The sequence below is a fragment of the Podarcis erhardii genome, assembly GCF_964252035.2.
Source record: "Podarcis erhardii genome assembly, chromosome: 3".
NCBI lineage: Eukaryota > Metazoa > Chordata > Lepidosauria > Squamata > Lacertidae > Podarcis > Podarcis erhardii.
This window is the reverse complement of record NC_138507.1, coordinates 91828214-91854634: the sequence shown is the minus strand read 5'-3', so window position 1 is coordinate 91854634 and position 26421 is coordinate 91828214. Positions and strand designations below refer to the sequence as shown.

The window sequence follows — 26421 nt, the reverse complement described above, 5'->3', positions numbered from 1 at the left end:
CCAAAGCACAACAATAACAGTTGACTACTTCTAATTTTTCTGTTTCTTGTCATAGCTTTATGGTTTCAGTCTTGCTTCTCCATAGGAAGAATCATACAGAGCCCTGATTCCTTGCTCCTGTGCCAACGTATTGTGATTTGAAGCTAAATCTGGTGTTGTTTCCTCAGACTCACATTGATCAGCCTCAGAAGCAACTGTGCTTCAAAGGGGAGCGAGTGATGTGGTTTCAGCCCTCAAGCCTCAAGGAACTGTTGGTGCTCAAAGCTCAGTACCCAACTGCCAAGCTTGTGGTGGGGAACACTGAAGTAGGTAAGGAAAGAACTCAGTTTTTTGTCAGTTTGAGTTTTTTGTCAGTACAATGCAAAGGCTAAGGGTCCGTTCACACTTCTGCTTGTTCCAGGCCCAGAAAGCATGGGTCTGAGCGGTTTGCTTTTTGCCCCACTGCTTTCCCTGGGAAAATCCCCTCTAAATCAGAGCAAATGTCAATCCTTGGAAAATCTGCCTGACATTTGCTCTGATTCAGCTGTAAAGAGCAGGTTTTCTCTGGAGGAAAGAGGTGGCACAAACAGAAGTATGGAGAAGGCCTTAAATTGCCTGCCTGGTTAAGAATTTACCTATACCTTTCTTTAAACCATCTTAAGAGATTGCCCTGCCTCCATTGTAATAGTTGAGCTTTTTAATAGTTGAGCTTTGAGGTATAATTGATGTGCTCCATCTGGAACATAGGAAACTGTCTTATACTAAGCTGTACCATTAGTCCATCTAGCTCAATCTTGTCTGACGCTCACTGGCAGCAGCTCTCAAGAGTGTCAGTCCTTCCCAGCCATGCCTGGAGATGCCAGGGATTCAATCTGGAACCTTCTGCATGCAAAGCATGTGGTGCCTGAGATTGGCATGAAGAATCTGAGCATGCCCCCACCCTTGGCCAGGCTCCTGGCAAACTGCACCTTCCAGTGCAGATGTTGGGGCTTCCAGAACCTAATGGCAAGTTGGTATTGTTACCCTCTGAGAGTCTAGAGGTGACCTTTACATATTTGAAAACAATGCACATTTTAGGTAAGGAGTGGAAAGTAGCCTGTCTAATTAAATCTCCCGAAAACCATCCTTTCTAAGTCTCTATTGTCCCCATTCTTGATGTTTACCCTCATGGTTTGCTAATGCCATGTTAGCTAGAATCTTGTAATTTCCCGTAGAAATCAAACTGTGTGTGCTGAGGCAGTGTTTGTTGACTTTGCTAGCTGCAATGGAGAATCCCTTTGGCCCTTGACCTTAAACTTCCATAGCAAAACAGTGCAAATGCTTTGTGGAGAGATTGTTCAGGCGAAAGCTCTAAGAGTCACTATAGATATCATCACAGAAACAGGCTTCGGTGGGCTGGGCCTGTTAAGTAACAGCCCTGCTCTTTCATTGGTAAACCTGTTAAGTCTGGCCAGCTGCCATGTCTGCATTGACCTCATTGGATTGTGTTTCCTTGAGGTATTGAAATGCGGTTAAAGAACATGCTGTACCCTGTGATCATAGCACCAACTTGGATCCCTGAAATGAACTCAGTTCAGCACACAGAGGAGGGTAAGTAGCAACATGCTTATCGCCTCAGGAGACAGGCCGTGGGCCTGAGGAATGTGCAAGGAAAGACTTCTAAGCAATGCAAAGGATTCTGGATGTTGATTTGTCACTAATTAGGTCCACAGGCCTGTCTCCCGCCCACTACTGATCTAGTGAGTAGGTGGATGCCCTGCTCTGATACCTTCTTTGTTCCCAAGGCCAAGGTGTACCGATTGCATTTATGTAGGCAGTTCCAAAATGAAAATAATTGTCTACTTTGCATACTATTAGTGAGCATGCTGCTGAACAAACCGCCTCATTTTTTTCTTTAAGGGAGCGAACCCCCATGTTGTAGTGTGTCTGTGTCTGTCTGCACTGATAACACACCCAGCACATCATAGATTCAGCCACTCCTTGCCTTTCTCGCAAAAAGTGGCACATCTGAAATAGTTTCCTGCCTCTGCATCCTCTAAATGTGGCAACTGGCTCAGTGGTGGCTGGTGCCCATTGGGGCTGGTGGAGAAGAAGGCAGGGAGACCAGCACAGGTTGGGCACTGCCTCATATGGCCAAATGGACCAGTCTCCATTGAACTTGACATGCTGACAGCTTTAACATCCTTTAACCGTGCTTAGAGTTCCTGGTGCCCCAGGAACTCCCAAGATATAAGCTGAAGGAAATAAAATGCTTCCAAGAAGCCACAGCCTCTTGGTTTAGAGGCCTTAAAATGCTACCAAGGCCCAGGGGTGAAGGAAGGTGTCATGACACCCGGGGCGGGTGTCACTACGTAGGGCACATGTGCGGCGTTGTTACGTATGATGTCCCCATACGTAGCGATGACGCCCCAGCACCATACGCACGGTGCCGGGATCCCTCTGGCACTGCTACAGCCGCGAACGGAGGATTCCGGCACCGTCGGTACAGCGCTGGAGCGGTGCTGGCGGCAAACCGCTATACAGCCCATGTGCGGCATCCCTATGTACAGTGCATGCATGCTATGCCACACATGCACTGTACTTATCGGTTTGCTGCTGGTGCCGGGATCCTCTGCTCGCAGCTGCAGCCGCGAACAGAGGATCCTCCAAAGGCGACTGTGGCAGCACGATGGCTGCTTGCGCCGCCACGAGCCTCCGCGGGGTGGCTTCTTGTCACCCCCACAGACATGGAACCCAGGGTGTACTGCCCTCCGCCCCCCATTGCAACGCCACTGCCAAGGCTTGCCAATGCCTCAGGGCAGCTCTTTCATCTTGAGAGACTACGTTATAGCTACCAGCCAAATCCCTCTTGTGTCTCTGCTTTTCCAGGAATTAGTTTTGGAGCCTCATGTACTCTGAGCCACATGGAAGAGGTTCTGCAAAAAGCGGTGGCTCACCTTCCTCCTTTCAAATCAGAGGTGTTTCAAGCGGTCCTAGAACAACTGAGGTGGTTTGCAGGGCCTCAGATCCGAAATGTTGCTGTAAGTGCTCTCAAGACCTTTTTTCCTTTTGATGTGAGCAAAGGCAGCTTTCAGGACAGTTGTTCCTTGAGAATTCATGCCAATACATTTGCACAAACTTGCACAAGATTATACGGTGCCTGTGCCTGTTGCTCATTCATCCTGACGTGTTTGCATGGAGATTATATGATACTGACAGCTATCAGTTGCTATTCTGCATTTTCCAGTGCAATTTTCTGTCACTTTTTTTGTCGTCAGATGACTCACAGTCAGAAAAGTGGAACAATAATTGCACTGAAGTGCAGGCTAGTAATTTGTTGTTATTTTTTTGTTAAAAAAATAAATAAACAGTCTATCTGGAAATGCGGAAAGACTCAAATGAGAAAATAGCAGGCACAATGCGCCTTTCCTTTGAATCTTGCCTTGCTTTGCAGTTTTACTTCCAGTTTGACTCTAGGCCCTTTGCACATTGCTCACATGAAGGAGCATTATAGGTGAGAAGTGTTGGGGAAAGGTGCTGAGCAAGAGAGCTCTAGAGTAGGGCTGGGGAACGTCAGAAAAGCCCTGATGGATCAGCTCATAGGTCCATCTGGTCCAGTAGCCTGTTTTCACAGTGGCCAACCAGATGCCCTGGGCAAGCCTGCAACCAGGACCTGAATGCAGTCTCCTCACTAGTGATTAACAGCAACTGGTATCCAGACATATGTTGCCTCTTATACCATGCTCTCCTCACCCCGATTGTTGTCTGGTGCTGATGGGAGCTGAGATACAATGGCACACGAAGTATGGAGTATACAGTAGGCAGAGAGAGGCTCAGATTGGGTCCCGTTCCTGCAAGTGGCTTGGGCTCCAGCAAATCCCTCACTCATGTTGCTCCACCCCTGTGTTGGGTGTTTACCCCGCCCGGATTTGATAATTCAGTAACAGTGTTTAAATGGAAAGAAGTATTCTTGCAATGCCTTTCTGGCTGCTTTGTAACCCAACCACGTTCTGTATTTGGCTTCAGGCTCTTGGGGGAAATATAATGACTGCAAGTCCAATATCTGACCTAAATCCAGTGTTTATGGCAAGTGGGAGCAAACTGACCTTGGCATCAAATGGTAAGCTTTAAGTAAGAATGGCAGATGGTGCATCACCAACCATCTTCTGGCTTGCTTATGACATGATAACAGCCCAGGGAATTTTGTACCTCTGTTCTTTCTGGGGTGAATCAGGTAGCACTGCAGCGACTGTTGTTCCCATCAGCTTTGGTGGAGAACACTTGGTAGCATTGCTCCAGTAGATCCTTCTTTTGATTTGTTGATTTTGATGGTGAATCTTTTCCAGGTCACTCTGAATGCAAAGATAGCCTCTAAATGCCCTCCAGATATTTTCTATCTGTATTGGATTGATTTCAGTGTTCGAATTTTTGCAGCGTTTGGCAGTTCATATGAGGCAGTATTTTGTATTTGGCAGTACTGGTAGCTCATATGCAGTGTGTATCCAAGTGGTCAAAAAAGGTTTACACTGTTCACATATTAATGTCTGTCAAGGAACCTCTGCATTCCTGTCACAGAATCTTTGACCATTAAAGAGGACTGTTGGACCTGTTCATGGGTGCACACTCAATTCACATGTAATAGTGTTGGGCAACTGTACTTGTGAGCTTAAGTGTGTTCCCTAACACACCCACACCACCCCTCTGTGGTTGTGCTTTGGCAAGCTGGGTTTGATCATATATGAGAAGGTGCTCAGACAAAACCCTCTCATTAAACCTTGCAGGGCGCAACTCTCCTGTTGACAACCATCTCCCTTCCCTGTTGCCTCTCACTCCAGATTCCCACTGAAGCCATCACATAACCACAAACACTTAGGGTGTATACGTGAAACCAACCTGCCTCTCAAATGTGGCTACTCCACCCAACATCCCTCCATCCTTGGCTCTCACCCAGAGAGGAAAATCTATGCTAATACAACCAAGACGGTCCCCACCCCACCCCTTGCTCTTCCCTAAAGGATGTTACTCCTTTGGGGTCTCCCCATGCTGGGGATGCCCCCTGCCACAACAGTGCCTCCTTTAAGCCTCTGATTTGATACCAATTTCCGCCTGTCCTGGGTTAATGAGTTTGCCTTCCCAAGTTTTGTCAGCAAGGATGTCCTGCTTAACCCATTTAGAGTGGTCTTCAGGAGACCCTAACCCTGCAAAAAGTTGCTGATGCCAGTCAATATCTGACTGTACACAAGAGAAACCCCCCCCACACACACATTATGGGAATATACTTTGCAGCATGACTGTAGCTGCTAGAATATAGTCTTCCATTAAGTATAGCTCCATAGTTTCTCATTGCAGAGACTCAAAACCAGCAACACTCGCACTAAGAATGAATGAAATGGAATATGATTTCCCTACACATTCCACCCAATGTGTACTGCCTTTTTTTTTTTTTTTTTTTTTTGCAGAGGGAAGGAGGACTATAAGGATGGACGAGACATTCTTCACTGGTTATAGGAAGACTAAGCTTAAACCTCAGGAAATACTGCTCTCGGTTGAGATTCCCTTCAGCAGGAAGGTAGGGTGATTGGAATACAGTATAGCATTGCTTTGAAAGCTAGATAGAGAGCAACAGTTACTTTAATGGGAAGGCAAAATCTCTCTTGGTTCTACTGATCCATCCTTGAAGGAAAGGTGAGTATCCTCAGGAACGCAGGGAGATCACAAAAATGAAAGGAAAATGAAGGAATGACAGCACTTGCTAGTTCCTAGAAAATAACCAATATACTCCCCAGCTCCTTCAAGTGAAGTACAGCCCTGGGACATTTTGAAATATGCACAAGAAGGAGTATGCATGTAACACACACACACACACACACACACACACAGAGAGAGAGAGAGAGAGAGAGAGAGAGAGAGAGAGAGATATTACCACATTATTCAGCCCCCATTGCTTCTCAGGCCCTACTTCTAGGAAAAGAGCTCATTGATTAAAATTTTTTTGATAGTTGCTCAGGATCAGCCCTTATATTTAAAATGGTATTATTTATTCATGTTTTTTTTTGTGTGTGTGGTGGTGGTGGTGGTGGTGGGGAAGTTAGCCTAATTTTCAAGGAAACTCAAGGCAGCTAGTTAAAGGAACCAAGTTTGTTCCTCTTTTTTGCCTCTTTTTGACTGAAGTGAAAGCATTTGTTTGGGGATAAATTGTAAGGGTTAGTTGAGGACAAGTCCCTCTTGAACTCCTCCAGCTTACAGTAGTTTTCCAGCAATGGAATTCCATTGATTTTAAGTGAGGTCATGTAATATTTATTTTAGGTTTTCTTTGTTCTCAAGGATTCAGCACTTGTTCCAATACAGTATACCGTTATTAAGTTGGCATGGAATAACTGTTTCTGTGCCACAAATGAGGGACCAGAATGAACCTGTAATTCAGGGGTGAGGAACTCACATTCCTCCTCCCAACAGGCACACTCAATAGTCAGGGATGTTGGGAGTTACAGTACAATGCCTGGAGGGCCAGAGATTCCCCACATCTACTCTAAATGGAAGGCAGGCCTATCCCCTTCCCCTGCTGAGTCCTTTGCTTTCCAATATATTAATCAGAGCCAAGTGGCTTTGTTGTCACCTACCTGTAGAAATGTAACTCGGTCAGAGTTGCTGTCCTGGGAAAAGATGGGCAAAGATTGTGACCTCCTCTCTCAGTGAATCAGGCTGACTTGCACTTCATGAATTTAGGTGTACATGTAAAAATAAATAAATTAAAGCGTGGCTGAGATAGACATGGAGGATATGGACACACTTGTGAGAGAGTCAATCAATCAATCAATCAATCAATCAATCAATCAATCATAAGCCTGGGTTCCACAACATCTGTTCACAGGTTCCCCATGTCTGGTTTAACATCCTTCCTATTTCTACAGTTCTATGATTCTATCTGCCAATCAGTGAATTTTGCTTTTTAGAAATATAGCTCACAGCACCCTCTGCTGTGCATACATAAAACAACATTAAATCCTGCTCATTTTAAGAAGTCTCATTTGGAAGTACTGGTAACTCTGTCCAAGACTGCAGTCTCTTCTGCTATCTTACATATGGTACTGTCACCTGACTGCATGGCAAACTGGGCACGAAACACTAAATTCTGATACTGGAGGTAATGGATAGTCAACTAGCCCAGGGCTACCTTAACCCACTCAAAACTTTGCTATCCAGACATTCCTACTTTTCTGTTAGTGACCAGTGTTCATAGAGAAGGAAGTACGTGAACAACTAGCCTTACACATTAATTTTATGCACTGTTTAGTGAAGAGGTCTAAGTTGCAGAATGAATTTAGTGTGTGATGTTGTCTTGTGTTTTTACTATTTTTTTGTTGGGAGCTGCCCAGAGTGGCTGGGGCAACCCAGTCAGATGGGCAGCAAACAAAAAAAAACCACAAATGAATGAATGAACAAATGAATGGTTAATATTGTTGATATGCATTAACAGCTTCTTTTTTACACTTGCTGCCCTGGGATGAAAATAAAATACATATTTTTGGGAACTTTCTGGTTTTTAGTTTTGTGTATAGAAATGGACTATGAACCTGTCCATTCTCTTGATCCTACCTGTGCTCAAAGAGAACAAATTGAGGCAAACATTTTTCTCCTTTTCTTTTCCTAGGGTGAATATTTCTCAGCATTCAAGCAAGCTTCAAGGCGGGAGGATGACATTGCTATAGTGACCTGTGGGATGAGAGTCCTGTTTCAAGAAGGAACTGATCAAGTGCAAGATATTAAGCTGAGCTATGGAGGAATGGCTCCCACAACTGTATTGGCTGTTAAAACTTGTCAGGAGCTCATTGGAAGGTAGGAGAATTAGACCCTGATGTTGTGTAACAGAGGAAATTATTGTTGCACACCACCCCAGTCTCCAAGGGATGCAAGGCTCCAGGGCTTCCCGGCATTCCCAGGGTTTGCATTTTCTTCAGAATGTGGCCCAGCGGAGACTGTGGTGTCTTTATGATATATGGTTTATTGACACATATATACAACCTTGAGCCTACAGTGGAGAGGTTCACAGCATTAACACCCCAAAAAGGGCCTTGCTTCGTCCATCTTGCAGCCTCGGATTCAAACAGATTCTCTATCCTCTATCCTCTTTCCAGCTTGCTGCTTTTTCTTCTGGCTCTTCAACTCTCACATTGTCCTTCTAACTATCTGTGAGCTGAGGGCTCATTTGCCATCTCACACAGACCCCCTTTTCATTATTCCCCTTCATGGCCCATCGCCTGGGTGATCACCTCATCAGGAAGCTGGTGTGGCTTATATTTCAAAGCTTGCTGGATCTAGGGGTTAGAAGGGTCTTTGCATATGTCCTACCCCTTCAAGGAAAAAGCAACAACCTAATAACATCATGTACCTGCGTGAGAGTCTTGGATGCCAAACCCCTTGCTGACAGTTTCTGCTACCGTGTTTTTATTTATTTTGTATTTCTGACTAGAGTTGATGGGAGCTGGAGAACCCCACATAATCCGGAGGGCTACAGCTCTCCTGACCTGGCCTACGGACTGTGGAACAAATGAAATGAGTTTTGGGTTAATTTATGGTTTATGCCCCTACAGGGAGTGGAAGGAAAAGCTCTTGCAGGAAGCCTGTGGCCTGCTGGCTGGCGAGATGAACCTGTCCCCTTCAGCCCCGGGTGGCATGGTGGACTTCCGACGGACCCTTGTCCTCAGCTTCTTCTTCAAGTTCTATCTCACAGTGCTTCAGAAATTAGGCAGGGAACTCAATGGCAATGTGAGTGGTTCCATCTTCTTGCCAGGTTGAGGGTTCAGCAGGAATCCATAGTGTGTAGAGACAGATTCTATTGAGTTCTAGGGGTTCCTTTAGAAATTGGCATACTAGAAGGCTGGAATGGGGTACCTGTGGTTCTTTCAATATTGTTGGACTCCCACCAGCCCCAGCAGGCATAGCCAATTATCAAGAATGATGGGACTGGTAGTCCAACAATACATGGAAAGCCACAAGTTGCCCATCTCTATAACAGAGGAAATAAGACTTTTGTGGTAGGTGTTTTGCACTGTAGGTTCTGGGTCCTTGAAGCTTTCTGGCCTTTCTAAGGATATGAAGGCATGGTCTAGAGTGGGCAGTTGTCATAACAGACTAAAAGAGGAGGAGGAGGAGGAGGGAAAGGGGGAAATCTGGAAAGGGAAAGGGGACTTGCTCCTTACTCAAATCACTCCTCTCTCTAACAGTTAGTGATGGACCAAAACTGGAACTTTGGGTGATTTGATTTTTTACACAAGTCACAAAGAGGGAAAGTTGCATAGGTAGTATTAGCTGTTCACAAGTTTTTGGGTTTGTTTATTTTTAAAAATAAGAGTGATGCTCTGTGCAAAATGCAAGAGGCATATGCGTAGACTTACACTGGATTTCAAATATGTTTTTACAGAATAATCTTGCTGATACAGTCCCTGCTAGGTATGCCAGCGCCACTCAATTATTTCACAAGGATCCTGTTAAAAATGTACAGTTTTTCCAGGTAAGTAAGAGGAACCAAATGATCATGCCTTCCAGTTCCCAAGTCTATAAAATGTGCTACTCTTTGTCTCCATTCCCCAGGTCTCATATTGATCAAGAGCTTATTCCCATTCTAACTTTGGCCTTCTTTCCTCTTATTTATTTGTTTAAATGAGCACTTCTTCCTGCATAGAATGAGCTCTGCATGAGGCTGAATGTGATGATGATTACTGCTCTATGCATCCTCATGCCCCCACTGCCATTACTGGAATTTTAGACTTTGGAGAAGATACTATATTTGCCAGCAATATTAGCATCAACATCTGACCACTAGTCCTGGGCATGTATGACCAGCCTTTGGTTTTGTTACAGGAAGTGCCTCCTGGACAGTCCCTTCAAGACATGGTGGGGAGACCCCTTGTGCATCTTTCAGCTGCCAAGCAAGCAAGTGGGGAGGCAGTCTATTGTGATGACATTCCTCACTACGAGAATGAGCTGTACCTAACACTAGTTACCAGCACCAAAGCCCATGCCAAGATTGTGTACGTATTGCTTCTGCAACAGATCTATTTTCTTACACTAGTGATAGCTGAGTGCCCACCACTCTGGCAGTTAGAGGATCACTTCAGAGGCACCAGGCACCTCTGCCTCCTCCACTCTCAAGAATATTACAAAACAACAACAACATGTAGCCAGTTTCCATCACTGAGAGTAGCTTGCAAGATGATGGGCTGGAAGAGTCAAGCTGTGCTGTGACTCCCAGTCTGCCACATGGCAGGCAGCTTGGCAACTTAGGCTTTGGGACTTTGGCCAAACTTGCTCTAGGGAATCCTTTCTTCAGAGACTGCTTACATGAGCTGTGGGGCTAGATAACTTAGAGTAATGCTTCTCTGTGCTGTTCTGTTTCCTCAGTTCTATTGACACCACAGAGGCCCAGAATGTCCCTGGTTTTGTCTGTTTTGTCTCCGCTAAGGATGTTCCAGGGAGTAACGTCACTGGGATTGCTAATGATGAAACCGTCTTTGCAAAGGACACTGTATGTAGTTACCTTTTCCCCTTCCTTTTGTAAAATGTGCAAAGCTGTACCAAAGGCAAGAGTGGCTAACCTGCAGACTCTGGGCCAGGTTTGGCCTGTCAGCCCCAACTGCTTTCTAAGATCTCCTAATCTGTAAATAAAGTGCAAACTACCACATTCTCCTCCTCCTTCTCCTCAGATATTGATAATTGTATCTTTAAACAGCAACAACGCCCCTCTCCAAACAACACCCCAGACCAAGAGTCTGTTTAGCAGCCTCAACTTTTGTAGTTGGAGTCAGTCCGGGCCTTGCTTTCCCACGCCAGGTGGAAAAGGCCTGCAAGGCAGGGAGCAGGTCTTCCACGACTTGAAGCCAAGACTGGAGATAAGATAGGAGACACACAGAGAGTGCCCTGAATCTCCACTTCAAGTCAGCATTTCAAACTGCATTAACTGCTGAGTTGGTGGGGGGATGCTGGTTTTTTTTACCCTTGAAGAGGAGGCAGAGGTCTTTCTCTCCAAGCTTAATGCTATGATGCTTAATGCTGAGATCAGGAGATAAAATCCACCTGCCGGTTCTTTAGAAAGGATATTCCCAAATATTTGCTTATGTTTCCTACCTAAAGGCTTCCAGTACCTTTTCACCCCCGTACTCCCCTTCAGAAATTAATAGAATAAATTTTGTAGTGAATTAGTAGATTTGTGCATGTTCAAAAAGAAAAGAAAAGAAAAAATTGAAGAGAACCTCTACTAAATGAAGGAGGATACGTGGGACAAGGGCTGGAATTAAAATAATTGCACAGATAACCTGCAAACAAATTGCAAGATGTTGATGCCTCCCTGATGAAGTATTAACAGTTATTCATGTCAGGAACTTGTTAGTAGAATTCTAAGCATGGGAATGAATAGCAAAAAATAGGATAAGGCACAAACTTGCTGTGCTTGAAATGATAATCAAGGGGAATCGAGCTGGTGCAGACATATTGTGCAAGGCTTCCATCTTGTGTACTCTTATGTGAAAAACAAGTACTTCCACTTGAACTCAGTGGGTCACTTCTGATTGTGTGCATTGAAGTTTTACCTCTTACTGTTATTTAACTGCATATCTTAATTCAAAATCCTGACCCTCCCCCTTTAAATGAAGATGCATTTCAAAGATACTGTGTCCAAAATTAAATGCCACAGCACAAAGAACAAAACTGAGATTCCCAGAAGTCAGTGAATAAACTGAAGTCTTTTGACTTGTAGGTCACATGTGTTGGCCACATCATTGGTGGAATATTGGCAGACACACAAGAACATTCCCGAAGAGCTGCCAGAGCAGTGAAGATCACATATGAGGACCTTACACCAATTGTCACCATTGAGGTAAGGTGACACTACTGCAATCCCCTTCTGGATGATTAGTCGAGATTTTTTAAAAAATCCTTTGGAGGCAGCTATTTGAGTTCTCACTACTATGATTCTGATATGGATGGGTGAAAATAGAAAGAGAGATTTAGGGCACAGAATATTCCTTTTATTTAATAATTTATTTAGCTCCATACAGCTACTGTCTGTGTGCTATATGTGTATAGCCTGTGTTCTGTCCATAGGGGGCAGTCTTTTTCTGCTCTTGGGCCCCTTCTGATGTACAGATGTTGGCCCCTATTCCATTGTGTTGTCCTACATGCATAAAGCCCATTCCTCATAGGCCAGAGCCATACAACCTATATCCCCGAGCAGATGGTCCCAGATCGTCTCCTATCCAAGTGTTGGATAGACCCAGACTTGCTTAGCTCCAGCAGGGACACTGCTTGTGATTTTGTCCAATGTATATCCATTGCTGGACAGGTGGACTTCTGCAGAGTAACCAGAGGTCCACTTCCTCTTCTCCATCTTGCAACCCTCCATACACCCTCAAAACCTGCTCTGGAGGTCCTGCAAACCTCTGGAGAAGATTTTGAGGGCACGCCGGAGGCTGCAGTGTGGAAGTGAATAAAGGAAAGTCCTGTCATGTGAGTGGAAGTCTGTTATACTTATTTTAGCGGCAAGGTTGGATACTGATGTTAATCCTGATGAACAGGAGATGCAAGTAGGGTGACTGCATCCAATAAAGAGATGGATCTTGAAGCTCTGGGAGTTGTGAAGAACAGGGAATTGGGTTGTGTGCTGCCTTTTTCACTCCTGCAACACTTACACTGCTTCACCAAAATGTTTTTTCTTCCACACAACTGTCAAAAGTAGAGGATCTCTGTTCTGTATTGTCCCTAATCCCAGATGCAAAATAGGTGAGGTTATGTTTTAGAAGTGACCCAACCATGGCTAAGTTATGCAGCACTTTATCAAGCAGAATGGAAAGGCAGAGATTCGAGGGCATCTATACACAGCAAGCAAAGCTGTCTGCTGCACTTCCAAATATCCATCATTTTCCTGTAATTTTCCCAGGAAGCCATTGAAAAACAGTCCTTCTTTGAGCTTGTGAGGAAGATTGAGAAAGGGAACATCCAGAAAGGATTTGAAGAGGCTGATCATATTGTGGAAGGTGAGGTCCCTTTTTCTTCTTTATAAGGTTATGTGCATCTAAGAAAATCATTAATGTTATGCAATCTTCACATCAGTCATACTAGTGTAACACTTGACATTCCAATTCTGGAAAAAATAGTTAGAAATGGGAGAACCATCAGTAGAACACATTGGTTTGGTCCATGGTTGGGCCCAAGCTCTCCCCATTTCCCAGAATTGGGTGAAACTTGGCAACATTTCCTTGAGCAAACTGGTTGGTTGGAGGCTCCCAACTTGTCTGAGGGCTCCTCCAGGTTTTATCCTGATTTGCTTGCACAAAGCTTACCTTGTGGAGGTTGGAGTGTATCTGATCTTCAGATATCTATGTGGGGAAATTCTGTGACAAGGAGTGTTCATCCTGCTTGAAGAGTGTTTATACATCTCCCCATTATCATTCGTTCATTCCACACTTTTCAATTCATCCCCCCATCAACTTCTTAACTGCAAAAAGTCCATTTCTTCTTAAAAGTAGTTTTGTTGCACTTGAATTGTGTGCAAATCTAAATGTCCTGGTATGCGCTTGAAACCCACCCACCTACAAAATACCGTCAGTTGGTTGTTGACTACTCTGGCTAAGAGCACAATGGAGTGGTCTCTACTCTGGGAGGTGTGGCTTGTGTGAGGGCTCTTGCGATGGGAGACTGTAGACTGTTGCATGCCACTCCGATCTCTGAGTGGTGTAAAAGTCCAGGGAATCCAGTTTCTTCCTGTTAAGAATAAATTAAAGAGAAGAGGGAAGGAAGAGAGATTGTTTGGGAACTGGGAGAAGTTCCACAGGTGGTGCTGTAGGTGGCAGCAAGGTGATGAAGGCAAGCGATAGACACAGGATCTTCATTTCCTCCCGAGCCCTTAGATTTTGAGCACTCAGAAGAAGAAATTTGGTGGCTGGAAGGGTCATTTAAGTCCCAAATAATCCTTTGGACTTAGATAGTTACTACATTGGGAGGTTTCTTCTTTGCCCCTTCCAGGTGAGATATATATCGGTGGACAGGAGCATTTTTATCTGGAGTCTCACTGTACTATTGCTGTGCCAAAGAGAGAAGATGGAGAAATGGAGCTCTTTGTATCTACTCAGAACCTAACAAAGACACAGGTGAGGCAATCCCTTGTGAAAGCGTTAAGCTGGCGAATGAAGCCGTGAAATTGAAGTACAAAACCTGTGCGATATTGCTGGACAAAAACCCACCTGGTTTGCATAAGTGCTTTGTGATTATGTTTGTCTCCTTTTATAAATACTGGATGCTTATGAAGAAGCCACAGGGCAGTGCTGGAGTAAAGGCATCCTGTGGTCTTTGTGGAGTACCATCTTTTGTTGTTCTGTGATTTGAGGTTGCCCAGAGTGTGAGATTCAGTCTCCTTGGCCAGCTTGGTTAGCAGGAATTTATGGCCTGGCCTTCTATGAATTTGTATGATTTCAGTTTATTTGTGTCACACCCATTTCCACCTCAGAAGTATTCTACCTAAGATGTGGAGCCATCTGCTGGTTGGGACAAACTACACATGATGTTAAACTCATATTTGCGTCTAACATGCAGGCATTTAAAAGCGCATTAGCATCAGTGCAGGATGGGCTGAAAATTAATGGAATCAGAGAAACAGAATGTAACATTTCCCTCCTCCACTGTAGACCTTTGTACCAGTGAGGAATCCACCAATACAGATGTTAATTTCAGTAGAGGAATTTCCCTTAGCCTATGTTTTACTTGAGTATTAGCTGCTGAGAATCATTAGTGGGGAGAGTGCTATTGCATTTGGGTGCCTCCCATAGGCATCTGGCTTGGCTGCTTTGAGAACAGGTGTTGGACTAGATTTCCAGGGCTCTTCTCATGTTTTTAGGACAGCAGCCGGGGAAATAAAGCATTAAAAATAAATTTCTGCCAGCCTGGCTGCCTGCCCTGAAACCACAACTTATCAGCACCTCCCCTGATGAGGCTATTTGCACTTGAAAAACAAAAACAAAACTCTGCCTGCTAGATCAGCACCTTCAAAAAGCTGCATGTTTGTGGAGAAATGGAGGCATTTATATTTTATTCTTCAAAGCTACCAGTCCTTCTTTCCCACTCAACTTTGTAAAAAGTCCTATGTAAATAAATGGACACCAAAGAGACCTGGACTTCGTGCTTCTTTGTGCTATTAATTACAGGTGAGCCAGTAAGCTAGCCAAAGATGTTTCAGAGCAGTACTAGAAATTCCAGTGAGATGCTCATTAATTGGTGACACTGTACTGTAGTGTATATATAAACGTCTTTTCAAGAGTAGGATTGCTCTTGTGTCTTGTTCTCAGTGACTCTATTGTTGCCTGTAGGCTGATGTATTTTTTTGTTTTTTGGTACCAGGAATTTGTTGCCAATGCCTTAGGGGTCCCATCAAATCGAATTGTGGTTCGAGTCAAGAGAATGGGAGGAGGATTTGGAGGCAAAGAGACAAGAAATACCATTCTCTCTACAGTTGTAGCAGTGGCTGCAGATAAGTAAGTTGTGATGAATGGCCACATTGGGATAACCTGAAGTTGAATATTAGGATAACTCTTTGTTGTTTATAAGAGGATCAAGATTATGGACTTGTTTCAGATCTAGAACATCTGCATTTACTTTGGCAGGACCATTACCCTGCTCCTTTCACCACTTAGGAGTTCATAACTCTGCATAAGAACCTAAGAAGAGCCCACTGGATCAGGCCAATGACCTGTCTAGTCCAGCATCCTGCTTTCAGTGGCCACCCAGTTGTCTATGGGAAACCCACAAGCAGGATTCAAGCACAATAGCACCCTCCCCTCCTGAGGTTTCCAGTACAGTGGTGCCTCGCAAGACGAAAAGAATCCGTTCCGTGAGGCTCTTCGTCTAGCGGTTTTTTCGTCTTGCAAAGCAAGCCCATTGACGGATTGGCGGATTAGCACTATTAGCGCTATTAGCGGCTTTTAGCGGCTTATCGGCTTAGCGGATAAGCAGATAAGCAGCTTAGCGGCTTAGAAAAAGGGGGGGGAGGAAAAAAACCCCGCAGGAACTCGCAAGACATTTTTGTCTTGCGAAGCAAGCCCATAGGAAATTCGTTTTGCGAAGCACCTCCAAAACGGAAAACCCTTTCGTCTAGCGGGTTTTTCGTCTTGAGAGGCATTCGTCTTGCTGGGCACCACTGTAATTGTTATTCAGAAGCATTACCACCTCTGACTGTGCAGACAGAGCAATAGTCATCATAGCTAGCAGGCACTGATATACTTTTCCTCCATTAATTCATCTAATCCTCTTTTAAAGCCATCCTAGATGATACTGCAGAAGACCTCCATTTTCTATCATGCTTATAGCCTCCTATTTGACAGGCGTCTTCTGCATGAATGCTCAAAGGCAAGGGAAATTTGTGAAAGTTTCCATTCCTTTGTGTGAGAGAGAAACAGTATGAACTAGACATCCACATAACTGAGCACTTTGTGCATCTTTATTTGTGTTGCTCTACGCGTGATGGGGGACTACTCTTCTCCAGCTTGGGAAAGAGCAGCAGCTTCCACTGCTGTGAAGGAACATGATGGAAACCAGTTTACAGTGGGATTTGACTTTTGACTTGTTTGCTGTTAATTATAAATGTGGTGCGGTATTGTAAATGGTCAGCCCACCCATATCTTGTAGCCTTAGAGAAGGCCACTAGTTTAGTACGCAGCAGCAGCAGCAAGAATTCTCATCGCAAAGCATTGGAAGACACAGGATGTACCCACCCTGGAAGACTGGCAGATGCAACTAATGGAGTACACGGAGATGGCGGAAATGACTGGCAGAATCCGAGACCAGGGAGAAGAGTTGGTGGAAGAAGATTGGAAGAAATTTAAAATTTATTTACAGAAATACTGCAAAATTTTCGAATGTGAATGATGTTGGAATGAAACAAAGTGGTTCTAGCAATATGATTAGATTACAATATGTGAGGATAAATAATTAGGGGCAAAATAAGAGGGTATGAATTTGCTGAACAAATTTGTAAATGGAATACAAAAAAGGGAGATGTGAGGAAGTCATGAAAATAAGTTAATGAAGGGTATGACATTTGAAAGAGTGATTTTTAAACTTTTCTTTTTAAATTTTTGTCTTTGTTTTTTCTCTTTGTCTGTTTGTGTGTTTTTTGTTTTGTAAACTTCTTTTTGTAAAAACTTAATAAATATTATTTTTTTTTTAAAAAAAAGAGAAGGCCACTAGTTTAACAAGGACTAAGTTTTGCAGTCATTAGACTCCTGGATCAATAGGCCAAAGGGATTCCCCCTCCCCAACACAGCGTTGATATTCAGAACTATTTATATCTTCCCTGGGATAGCCTGCCCCTCTCCCTACTTCACAACAGAACATGTTTTTTCTGAGTTTTAGATGTTAGCCCCAGTTCAAAAGCAGGCCTTCGATGTGGTTGAAACTAAATCCAGAAACAAATATTTCCCCTTTTTTTTGTTAGTCAGGTTCCCCCCCTCTTTTTTGGAGTGGGGTTGGTCCTTTTTATATATCTCCTTTTTAAAAAAAGAATAAAATAAAATAAATAACTGCAAGGTTGAAGGACCAGCATTGGCTGGTACAATTGGGAGGTGAAGGAGTAAGTGCAGAATCCTATTGGAGGTGGCATGGGGTTGGGGGGGGTGTAGTGACTTCAAAGCTGTTGTGGGGCCGGGGGAGCAGAGCTGGACAGTAATAGGTCATTGACGGACAAATCGGAAAAACTCAAGTCAAATTTAACTTGATCTAGCATGTTCATCTTCAGGAGACTCTAGGAAAAGTAGATGAAAAGTATCTTCATGGTTCATTGCAAGAGAAGAATTCCTCCTTCTAAGGCAAGCAAAAAACAAAAACAAGCTTAATTATTAAAGTGAGACTGTTAATTTTCAACACAGTTAGTTCTGGAAGCTTTGCCAACACACTAATTCTGCATCACAGAAGCTACCAGAACCACCTGGAACCCACTGGATTCCTGTAAGTTCAATGGTGGACAGAGCAGCTGTGGTCATCCAGATGTTATTGGACTAAACTCCCACCAATGGACATCTCAAATTTGTGTTTTCAGGATCAACACTGTTATTTTGACTGTAGCCTGTTTTAACTGTTTTAACTGTTTTTAATCTAAATATTAAACTGTTGTAATCGGCAATGGGGCATGCCGATGAAGAGCAGCTAATAAATTTAATAATGACAAATGACAATAGGATTTGGAGCTCAACATCTGGGACACCATAGTTTTGCCACCACTGATGCAGAACTTCTGGATTTCAAAACAGGCTCTGGAAGGTGTGTGGGGATCCAACCTTCAAGTTAGAACTATAGAATAAGATATTTAGTATTGGGTACTTTAAGCAGAGAGAAGAGCAGAGCCTTTAAAAGCAAGTCCTACAATAATTTGTTTTAAAGTGGCAATTCCAATTCAGCGGCATTCCCCAAATTCAGAAATTCTGGAAATGGATCAGTGAGTAAGATTCATGAAATAACAGGGATTTGGGAGGCTATAGCACTACTCCCCGTGCCTTTGAAAGAACTTGGAACAGGGCAGGAAATTGCCATTTGCTGATGGAAGCAAAGTGATTGATTAAAAACACTGGGAAGTGAAAGATCTACCATTAATTAAAATATGGAGAAATAAATGTTAGGATGATTTCAGCTGTCCACAGTAGACTTACTGGATAAAGAGGAAGGATGATAAAGTACACAGGATTCCTCAGTGAATTTTTCAGTATTGGAGCAGACACACTGGAAATATTAATTACAGCTTTGTCAATGAGACAACTGAACAAATTGATGAACTGGGCACCAGGCAAGAACATTTTTTAAATTTTCCCAGGCCTTCTAACTTACGTTGTAGCTTCATATTGCTTTAGCCCTGTGACATTTAAATTTCTCTGCCTTTTAGTTTTAATGCATTAAGGTTGCCTTTCTGTGTGCATTTATCCAGGAATAAGCTACACTGAACACAGTGTGATTTACTTCTGAATAAATATGTATGGGATTGTGTTGTTAGTGCTGCAAAATCTTTCCCCCTTTACTCTGTTTCAAAGTCATTTTTTTATAGTGATGCTGTATAATCAGTAACCTTGTCTCACCTGCATTTTATTAGCTTATTGTAAGTTTGTTTTTGTTTTTTAATTCCCTGTAAGCTATTCAAATTCGGTTTTTGGGATTGCCTGTAAGTTGTACGTACGTATGTATGAAAATAAATTGTGTCAATTATATGACACAGGCTCATTCTCAGCCTGATTTTGCTGCCCTTACAGGACTGGTCGCCCAGTAAGATGCATGCTGGATCGAGATGAAGATATGCTGATTTCTGGTGGAAGACATCCCTTTTTGGGGCAGTATAAGGTAAATTGAAATGTTGGTTGTTTGTTGTTTTAAGAGAAGTATGCCATCTTGGGAAAGTCACATTAAAAAATGTAAGGGGATCTTTAGGTACAATGCATTGTTCATTCCTACACAACAGGGATGGCCAACCTTTTTTCAGCTGACGGCCACAGTCACCCATTGCCAACCCTGTGGGGGCTGCATGTCAAAGATGGGTGTGGCCAAAGTGGTTGATTTGGAGTATAGAGCATTGGGAGATATATGGACCACCAGTATTAGCAGTACAGTCATACCTTGGATCTCAAACGTCTTGGCTCCCGAACAAATCAGCTCCCAAACGATCGAAACCCAGAAGTGAGTGTTCCGGTTTTTGAATGTTCTTTTGGAAGCCGGACTTCCGATGGGGCTTCTGCAGCTTCTGATTGGCTGCAGGAGCTTCCTGCAGCCAATCAGAAGCCACGCTTTGGTTTCTGAACTTTTTGGTAATCAAATGGATTCTGTTTGACTTCCAAGGTACGACTGTATGTGGAATGCTACAGATAGGGAGAAGAACACCACTAAACAGGACTGCTGGAATCTACCAATAGCTGTCTTTTACACTTTGGGTTTATGGAGCATGAGGTATAAGACTGTAGCTCAGTGGCAGAGCACATGTTTTGCATGCATCAAAAAAATCCTGCGTCAATAAATCCAAAAAAATCCTGCGTCAATAAAGCCACTGCCACTCAGTATAGACAGTAGTGAGCTAGATGAACCAAAGGGTCTGACAGCTTCCTAGATTTCTTTCTTCCTAAAACATCTGTGAAGACAGGAGTGCCTGGCGTGCTCTGGTCCATGGGGTCACGAAGAGTCGGACACGAATAAACGACTAAACAAACATCTGTAATTGTAACAGGTGAAAACAAAATAAAAAAATTCCTTCCAGTAGCACCTTAAAGACCAACTAAGTTAGTTCTAGGTATGAGCTTTCGTGTGCATGCACACTTCTTCAGATACACTTAGTTGGTCTTTAAGGTGCTACTGGAAGGAATTTTTTTATTTTGTTTTGACTATGGCAGACCAACACGGCTACCTATCTGTAACTGTAACAGGTGAATTCTGTATTCCTCCGTCCTTTGTTTCTTCCAGGTTGGCTTTAAGAAGAATGGAAGGATTACTAGTCTAGATGTGACATATTACTGCAATGGAGGGAATTCTGTTGATCTTTCTCATGGCGTGAGTCAAGGATACATTCTGCTGCTTTTCATTTCTGACTCTAAGAGGGAGAAAAAGTAGTTTGGGGTGACTGGTTGAGAAGCATACCCAAGCCTCTGTATGTGTGTACACACACACACACACACACACGCTGCACCGACCTCCTTCAGTCAAAATGGTCCCATCCTGAAATTGTGTTTCATTAAACAAAGATCAGTTGTCCCCAAGCCCTCTCTAATGGGGACAGTTTTAATGTTTGATGCAACATCTTGACTACTACTTAACCTGCAATTTCAGTTAGTGATTTAAATAGAAAGATGGCAGTATTGTTGTAAAAATTTAGTGCTGCCAATATTTATTTATTGTGTCTATACTCCATCTTTGCCTCCAAGGGGCTAATAGGTCTACCTATTCTTTAATTAGTTGCCACAACCACTCTGTGTGATAGGCTAGGCTGAGAGGCAGTGACTGACTCAAGGTCACCCACTGAGCTTCATGGCCAAGTGGAGATTTGAAACCTCATCTCCCAGGTTCTAGTCTAATCACTGCACCACACAATATATGAGGATGAGCATACATTTGCTCCAGTTGGTGTGTTTGTGAAAAAAACATGTAAATGATTACTTGTCAGTTAGTGCAACTTATGATTGTAGAGTCAGAAGAACAAAAGCATGGTTCGTAAATTAAGTCTTTTTTTTTTAGTTCATAAGTCTATTTTTGATCTGCTTTTTATTGTTGGTCACCAGGTTATGGACAGAGCATTGTTTCACATGGACAACTCGTACAACATTCCAAACATCAGAGGCATAGGCAAAGTCTGCAGAACCAACTTGTCCTCCAACACAGCATTCCGTGGGTTTGGGGGTCCCCAGGGAATGATGGTTACTGAGTGCTGGATGAGCGACATTGCCATGAAGTGTGGGCTGCCAGCAGAAGAGGTACGTGAAGGGCTGGATTTAGGTTTGATGAGGCCCTAAGCTACTGAAGGTAATGGGGCCCTTTATATGTCCAGCTGTCCTTTGCCAACAACAAATTGTCACTGTTTTTTGTGTTGAATATATGCTATATGGTAATTTATGGACCTAACAGGTATCTAAAGCCATTTGCACGTGTTGCCATGTAACCAGTCCATGTAGGCACCCTATATATAGAAATGAGCAAACCAGTGATATTTTAGGGAGCTGGCTAGCCCATTACTTAGCATAGGAGCCTATACAACACAAAACACTTTTGCTATATGTAGGTTTTGTTTTATTTGTTTTTTATCATATATTTTGGAAACGTACATCCAGGATTTTTCCCCCTTTAAATTTTTTTTTTGGGGGGGGCCTCCAAGAGAGTGGGGCCCTAAGCTATAGCTTGTTTAGCTTATACTGTACGTAAATGAGGCACTGGATATGTGCTCTTAGAGGAAAAGGCTGGACATTTCCATAAACCCTGCATGCTTCAGTCAAAGGATGTTAAAGAAATGAGATCTCACCAGTTCGGTACCCGTGAGCTCTTTTTGCAGCTTTACATTGGGTAATGTAATCTCAGTGTTGACACTGATTGTTAGAGTCCTTTATGGGTTGGATATCAAAATGATATTACATATCAAGGATGTTGTGTGTCATTCCTTTATACTCCAGTGGGAAGTGGTCGTTGGCCTCCTTCAGCGCAACACTTCACCCAGCCGGAAGAGTGAAAGAGAGAAAGAGAACGAATGGGTGAAGCAGAGAGAGGATGAGTGTCTGTGTGCTTCTGCTTTTTATGAATGGATGCATGTCTATGTTTGTGCGGATGGATGTGTGTGTTTGTGAGATGGATGAAGTGTGTGTGTGGAATGTCCTCTGTCTACTTTTTGGTTTGGCTGTACTGACCACCATTGCTGTGTAGTCCCCTTCTCTGAAGGGAATGCAACCCTTGACCCTGAAATGGCTGCCCACTACAGAATTTTGGGGGAGCCGACCTCCATGTTTAAGAAGGCGTGTTTAGGATCAAGATGCCCAGCATTCCACATTCTGTTAAAGTCATTCTTCCAAAAGACTCGTTGGTGACCATGGCCATGGGGGTTTTGCTTTGGAAAGGTTCGAAAACTCAATCTCTATAATGAAGGAGACCTGACTCACTTCAATCAAAAGCTAGAAGGATTCACCTTGCGAAGATGCTGGGATGAGTGCCTTGCAAATTCGGACTATCACTCCAGAAGGAAACTTATTGATGAGTTTAACAGGTAAGTATCTTGCTTTTCAGAGTGATATCAGGTATACTAAAATATTCTATAAAGGCCTTATTAGTAAGCCTGGAATTAAAGTCTGAATCAAATTTCTCCCCCATCCATACAAATCATCTCTGCAGAAGGTACAATCTTTTGGGGAAAACATTAACCCATTGTGTTTTAAAAGAGAAGCTCAAAATCAATGAAAAGTGCATGTTGATTTGTTGATTTCAATTCGCTCCCTGGACCCATTCCGATGAAGTCTTGTTCTGATGTAAAATTGTGTAGGAAAAGAGAGCATGCCTGAGAAAGCAGTTTAGGCATGGGTGCATGCTGCAAGGGAACAAGAGTCTGACATCGTTCTGTTTCCCCAGGAAGAATCGCTGGAAGAAGAGGGGCATGGCCATTATTCCAACCAAGTTTGGGATCAGCTTCACAGTTCCCTTCCTGAATCAGGTTGGCAAGCACCCTTAACTATTACAGCTGGGCAGCAAGGTTCTGTGGCAAAATGCTTCTGTCCATCTTCAAGATTCTCCAGTAATGGGAATGTTAGAAGCAATACATCCAAGGCACATTTTAGTTCCAGCCTTGGTTATGTTGTATGTCATCCACCAGTCCGCCTTCATTCTTGTGCATTCTTTGTGACTCTTGTTTTGCTAATGTTGTTGGGGGGGGGATACCAGCCCCCACCCTAGTCAGTGAATGCATGGGCTGAAGAGGAATCAGGAAATGAAGCAGTGCTTTCTTAAGTATTGAATCAATCGAAAGTTAATTTTTAGGCTTTTTGGATCATTTCTATCTTCTCTCTCTCTCTCTCTCTCTCTCTCTCTCTCTCTCTCTCACACACACACACACACACACACACACACACACACACTTCTATCCAAAGTAGCATTCAATCTCTTGTTCTAATAGAGCAAGGATTTACCCTTGCACAGTGGAACTCCCCCCCCCAAAAAAAAATCTGTTCTGGGGTTTCTTGCAACCTTCCAGAGCAGAATTGACGAGGGCACAATGCATGCACAGAGAGAGGAGAATCGGGAGCAGTACAGTAGCATAAATGTAAATCCTTGCGCTAATGGAACAAAGGCCTTGGATACTGCCTGAAGTGAGGAATGTTGATTTGTATGTAGACGATGTGCTTCAGGGAGCTTGTGTGTCAAAACAGTCTTTGACAGCCTCTCTCTCGGATTTCTGTTGTAGGCTGGTGCCCTGGTACACGTGTACACGGATGGGTCAGTGCTGCTCACGCATGGTGGGACTGAGATGGGACAGGGCCTCCATACCAAGATGATCCAGGTAAACTATGAATGCATTAATTGTCTGGTGCTGTTTTGATTAACATCCATTAAGCAGCCCTGTTTAGGGAAGTTTTTAATGTTTGATGTTTTATTCTATTTTTAATCTATTGGGAGCTGCCCAGAGTGGCTAGGGAAACCCAGCTGGATGGGCGGGGTATAAATAAATTATTATTATTATCCATTAAATGTATTAAAAATGTACTGCAGCATTCGTTTTCAGAATGTTATCTTACAGATGCTGCAATTTCCCCCCACATCCATTCTAATTTAAATGTGGATATGTAGGGTGAAATCCAAAGAATGGGTTCTTGTGGGAGGAATTTAATAATAAATAAACTTTTACTCAGAGCAGTCATGGCCATTAATGTCTACCCTGAGTAAGAGTTGATTAACTACAACCCATACTTTCTCACAAGGTATGGAGGATGTGTAGCAGGATTACAAAGCAGCATTCTTGAGAAGCATAGCATCTTTCCTGTGTGTTTTCATTTTACTTACAAATATAAATGAAGATGGATCAGAAAAAATATCCCACAGTTGCATAACAGGACAGAATACAGGACTATTCAAAAGTCTTTGGAGCTTTGTGGACTTGGAATAAGAAGAACTGTTTCAAGTCCTACAGATTTCATTGGTGGCGATGACAACTGCAATGAAGTTCATGTTTGGGCATTGTCTCTCTGCAGGTTGCCAGCAGGACTCTTGGAATTCCCACCTCCAAGATCTACATCAGTGAGACAAGCACCAACACAGTGCCAAATGCATCTCCAACAGCTGCTTCTGTTAGTGCTGATATCAATGGGATGGCTGTCTTGGTAAGGGATAGAACTCAACACACCGCTCTACAGGGGATGCTACCGATTCTGTCTGCAGTGCACTGCATTTGCACCCCAGAAAGAATCTGTCTGGTTGCCTCTATGAAGATATGCCTTGTGGGAGGCTTCTAGCAGACTTTGCTTTCGGAGGAAAGCACACTATCAGCATGTGTGCTGCTTAAAAGTGCCCAGTGTGGTGACTTTAACAGTAAAGGAGCCAATTATGTGTATTCTCTGGTGATGTGGCGAATGTTAGGTTGCTTCCAAATTGAACAATGGTATTAACTTAGGAAATATGTTAATGCTACATCGGAAGCTATCATCTACTGTATCAAACCACTGGTCCGTCTAGCTCAGTGTTGTTGACATTGATGAGCAACAGCTCTCTGGGACTTCAGGCGATAATTGGTCCCAGCTATCTCTGGGGATGCTGTGGATTGAACCTTGGACCTTGCCCATTTCTAGCCAGAGCCTTCCGTTAAAAGCATAGTTAGTCAAAAGAGTACAAGACATTCTGAAGCCTGTGATATGTGGACACCTGTTGCCACATCTAGATTGATGAAAGTGAGAATATTTAGTCATTTAGTCATGTCTTTGTGACCCCATGGACCAGAGCACGCCAGGCACTCCTGTCTTCCACTGCCTCCCACAGTTTGGTCAAACTCATGCTGGTAGCTTCGAGAACACTGTCCAACCATCTCGTCCTCTGTCGCCCCCTTCTCCTTGTGCCCTCCATCTTTCCCAACATTAGGGTCTTTTCCAGGGAGTCTTCTCTTCTCATGAGGTGGCCAAAGTATTGGAGCCTCAGCTTCACGATCTGTCCTTCCAGTGAGCACTCAGGGCTGATTTCCTTAAAAATGGATACGTCTGATCTTCTTGCAGTCCATGGGACTCTCAAGAGTCTCCTCCAGCACCATTATTCAAAAGCATCAATTCTTCGGCGATCAGCCTTCTTTATGGGAAAGTGAGAATACCTGGTGGCAATTTGCTGTAATATCAAAAGATGCATTCTGTTTGCTTTGAATTATTTTTCTTTCTTTCTTTTAGAATGCTTGCCAGACCATCCTGAAGAGATTGGAGCCAATCAAACTTGCTAAGCCAAAAGGTTCCTGGGAAGACTGGGTATGTTTGTGTCTGCCGCAGTTTGGAAGCATGGTGTGGATTTGCTAGCATTAGGAAAATCTCAATTATCTATTAATTCATTGTGGCGTGACAGGGGCTAAAGGAGCTAGTAGGGAACTGGCTGATATTCTTTCAATTCTTCCAGCAGTTCGGTAAGCCCCAAACAAGTATGACTTCAACAAGAGAAACTTTGGATTCTATATACCCAAGGTGGTGATGCAATTGATACACCTCTGAACTGTGATGGTTTGTGAATCTTAAGCAGCTTCCCCTCCTTGCTCCTTCCTTTAGCTTGGTCCCTGTCCCACTTTATCTCACCATCTTATGCCATCATCAAAGGGCTGTTACTGGCACTCTGTTCTGCAGTGACCTCTGCTATAGGATGGGGTGTTTTCTTTACCCACACACACCAGAAAACAGTCCGTTCATATGAGTTGGTGAGGATAATTTTGACACCATCAGTTCTTGTGATCTATTTTATTTGGGGCTTTAG

General features: G+C 43.4%; 1 protein-coding gene across 1 annotated transcript in view; it reads left to right on the top strand.

Moving 5' to 3' along the window:
* Positions 1-26421, top strand: part of XDH (xanthine dehydrogenase) — a 61575-nt gene that overhangs the window by 25692 nt on the left and 9462 nt on the right. Inside the window, exons 10-31 of the mRNA XM_081854125.1 lie at positions 168-309; positions 1477-1569; positions 2848-2999; positions 3985-4078; positions 5418-5527; positions 7610-7794; positions 8550-8724; positions 9380-9469; positions 9820-9989; positions 10360-10483; positions 11711-11830; positions 12890-12991; positions 13980-14099; positions 15343-15476; positions 19233-19320; positions 20428-20514; positions 21240-21431; positions 22560-22705; positions 23065-23146; positions 23894-23989; positions 24678-24806; positions 25854-25928. Of these exons, the coding sequence (XP_081710251.1) occupies positions 168-309; positions 1477-1569; positions 2848-2999; positions 3985-4078; positions 5418-5527; positions 7610-7794; positions 8550-8724; positions 9380-9469; positions 9820-9989; positions 10360-10483; positions 11711-11830; positions 12890-12991; positions 13980-14099; positions 15343-15476; positions 19233-19320; positions 20428-20514; positions 21240-21431; positions 22560-22705; positions 23065-23146; positions 23894-23989; positions 24678-24806; positions 25854-25928 (2706 nt within the window). The remainder of the gene's footprint in view (positions 1-167; positions 310-1476; positions 1570-2847; positions 3000-3984; positions 4079-5417; positions 5528-7609; positions 7795-8549; positions 8725-9379; positions 9470-9819; positions 9990-10359; positions 10484-11710; positions 11831-12889; positions 12992-13979; positions 14100-15342; positions 15477-19232; positions 19321-20427; positions 20515-21239; positions 21432-22559; positions 22706-23064; positions 23147-23893; positions 23990-24677; positions 24807-25853; positions 25929-26421) is intronic.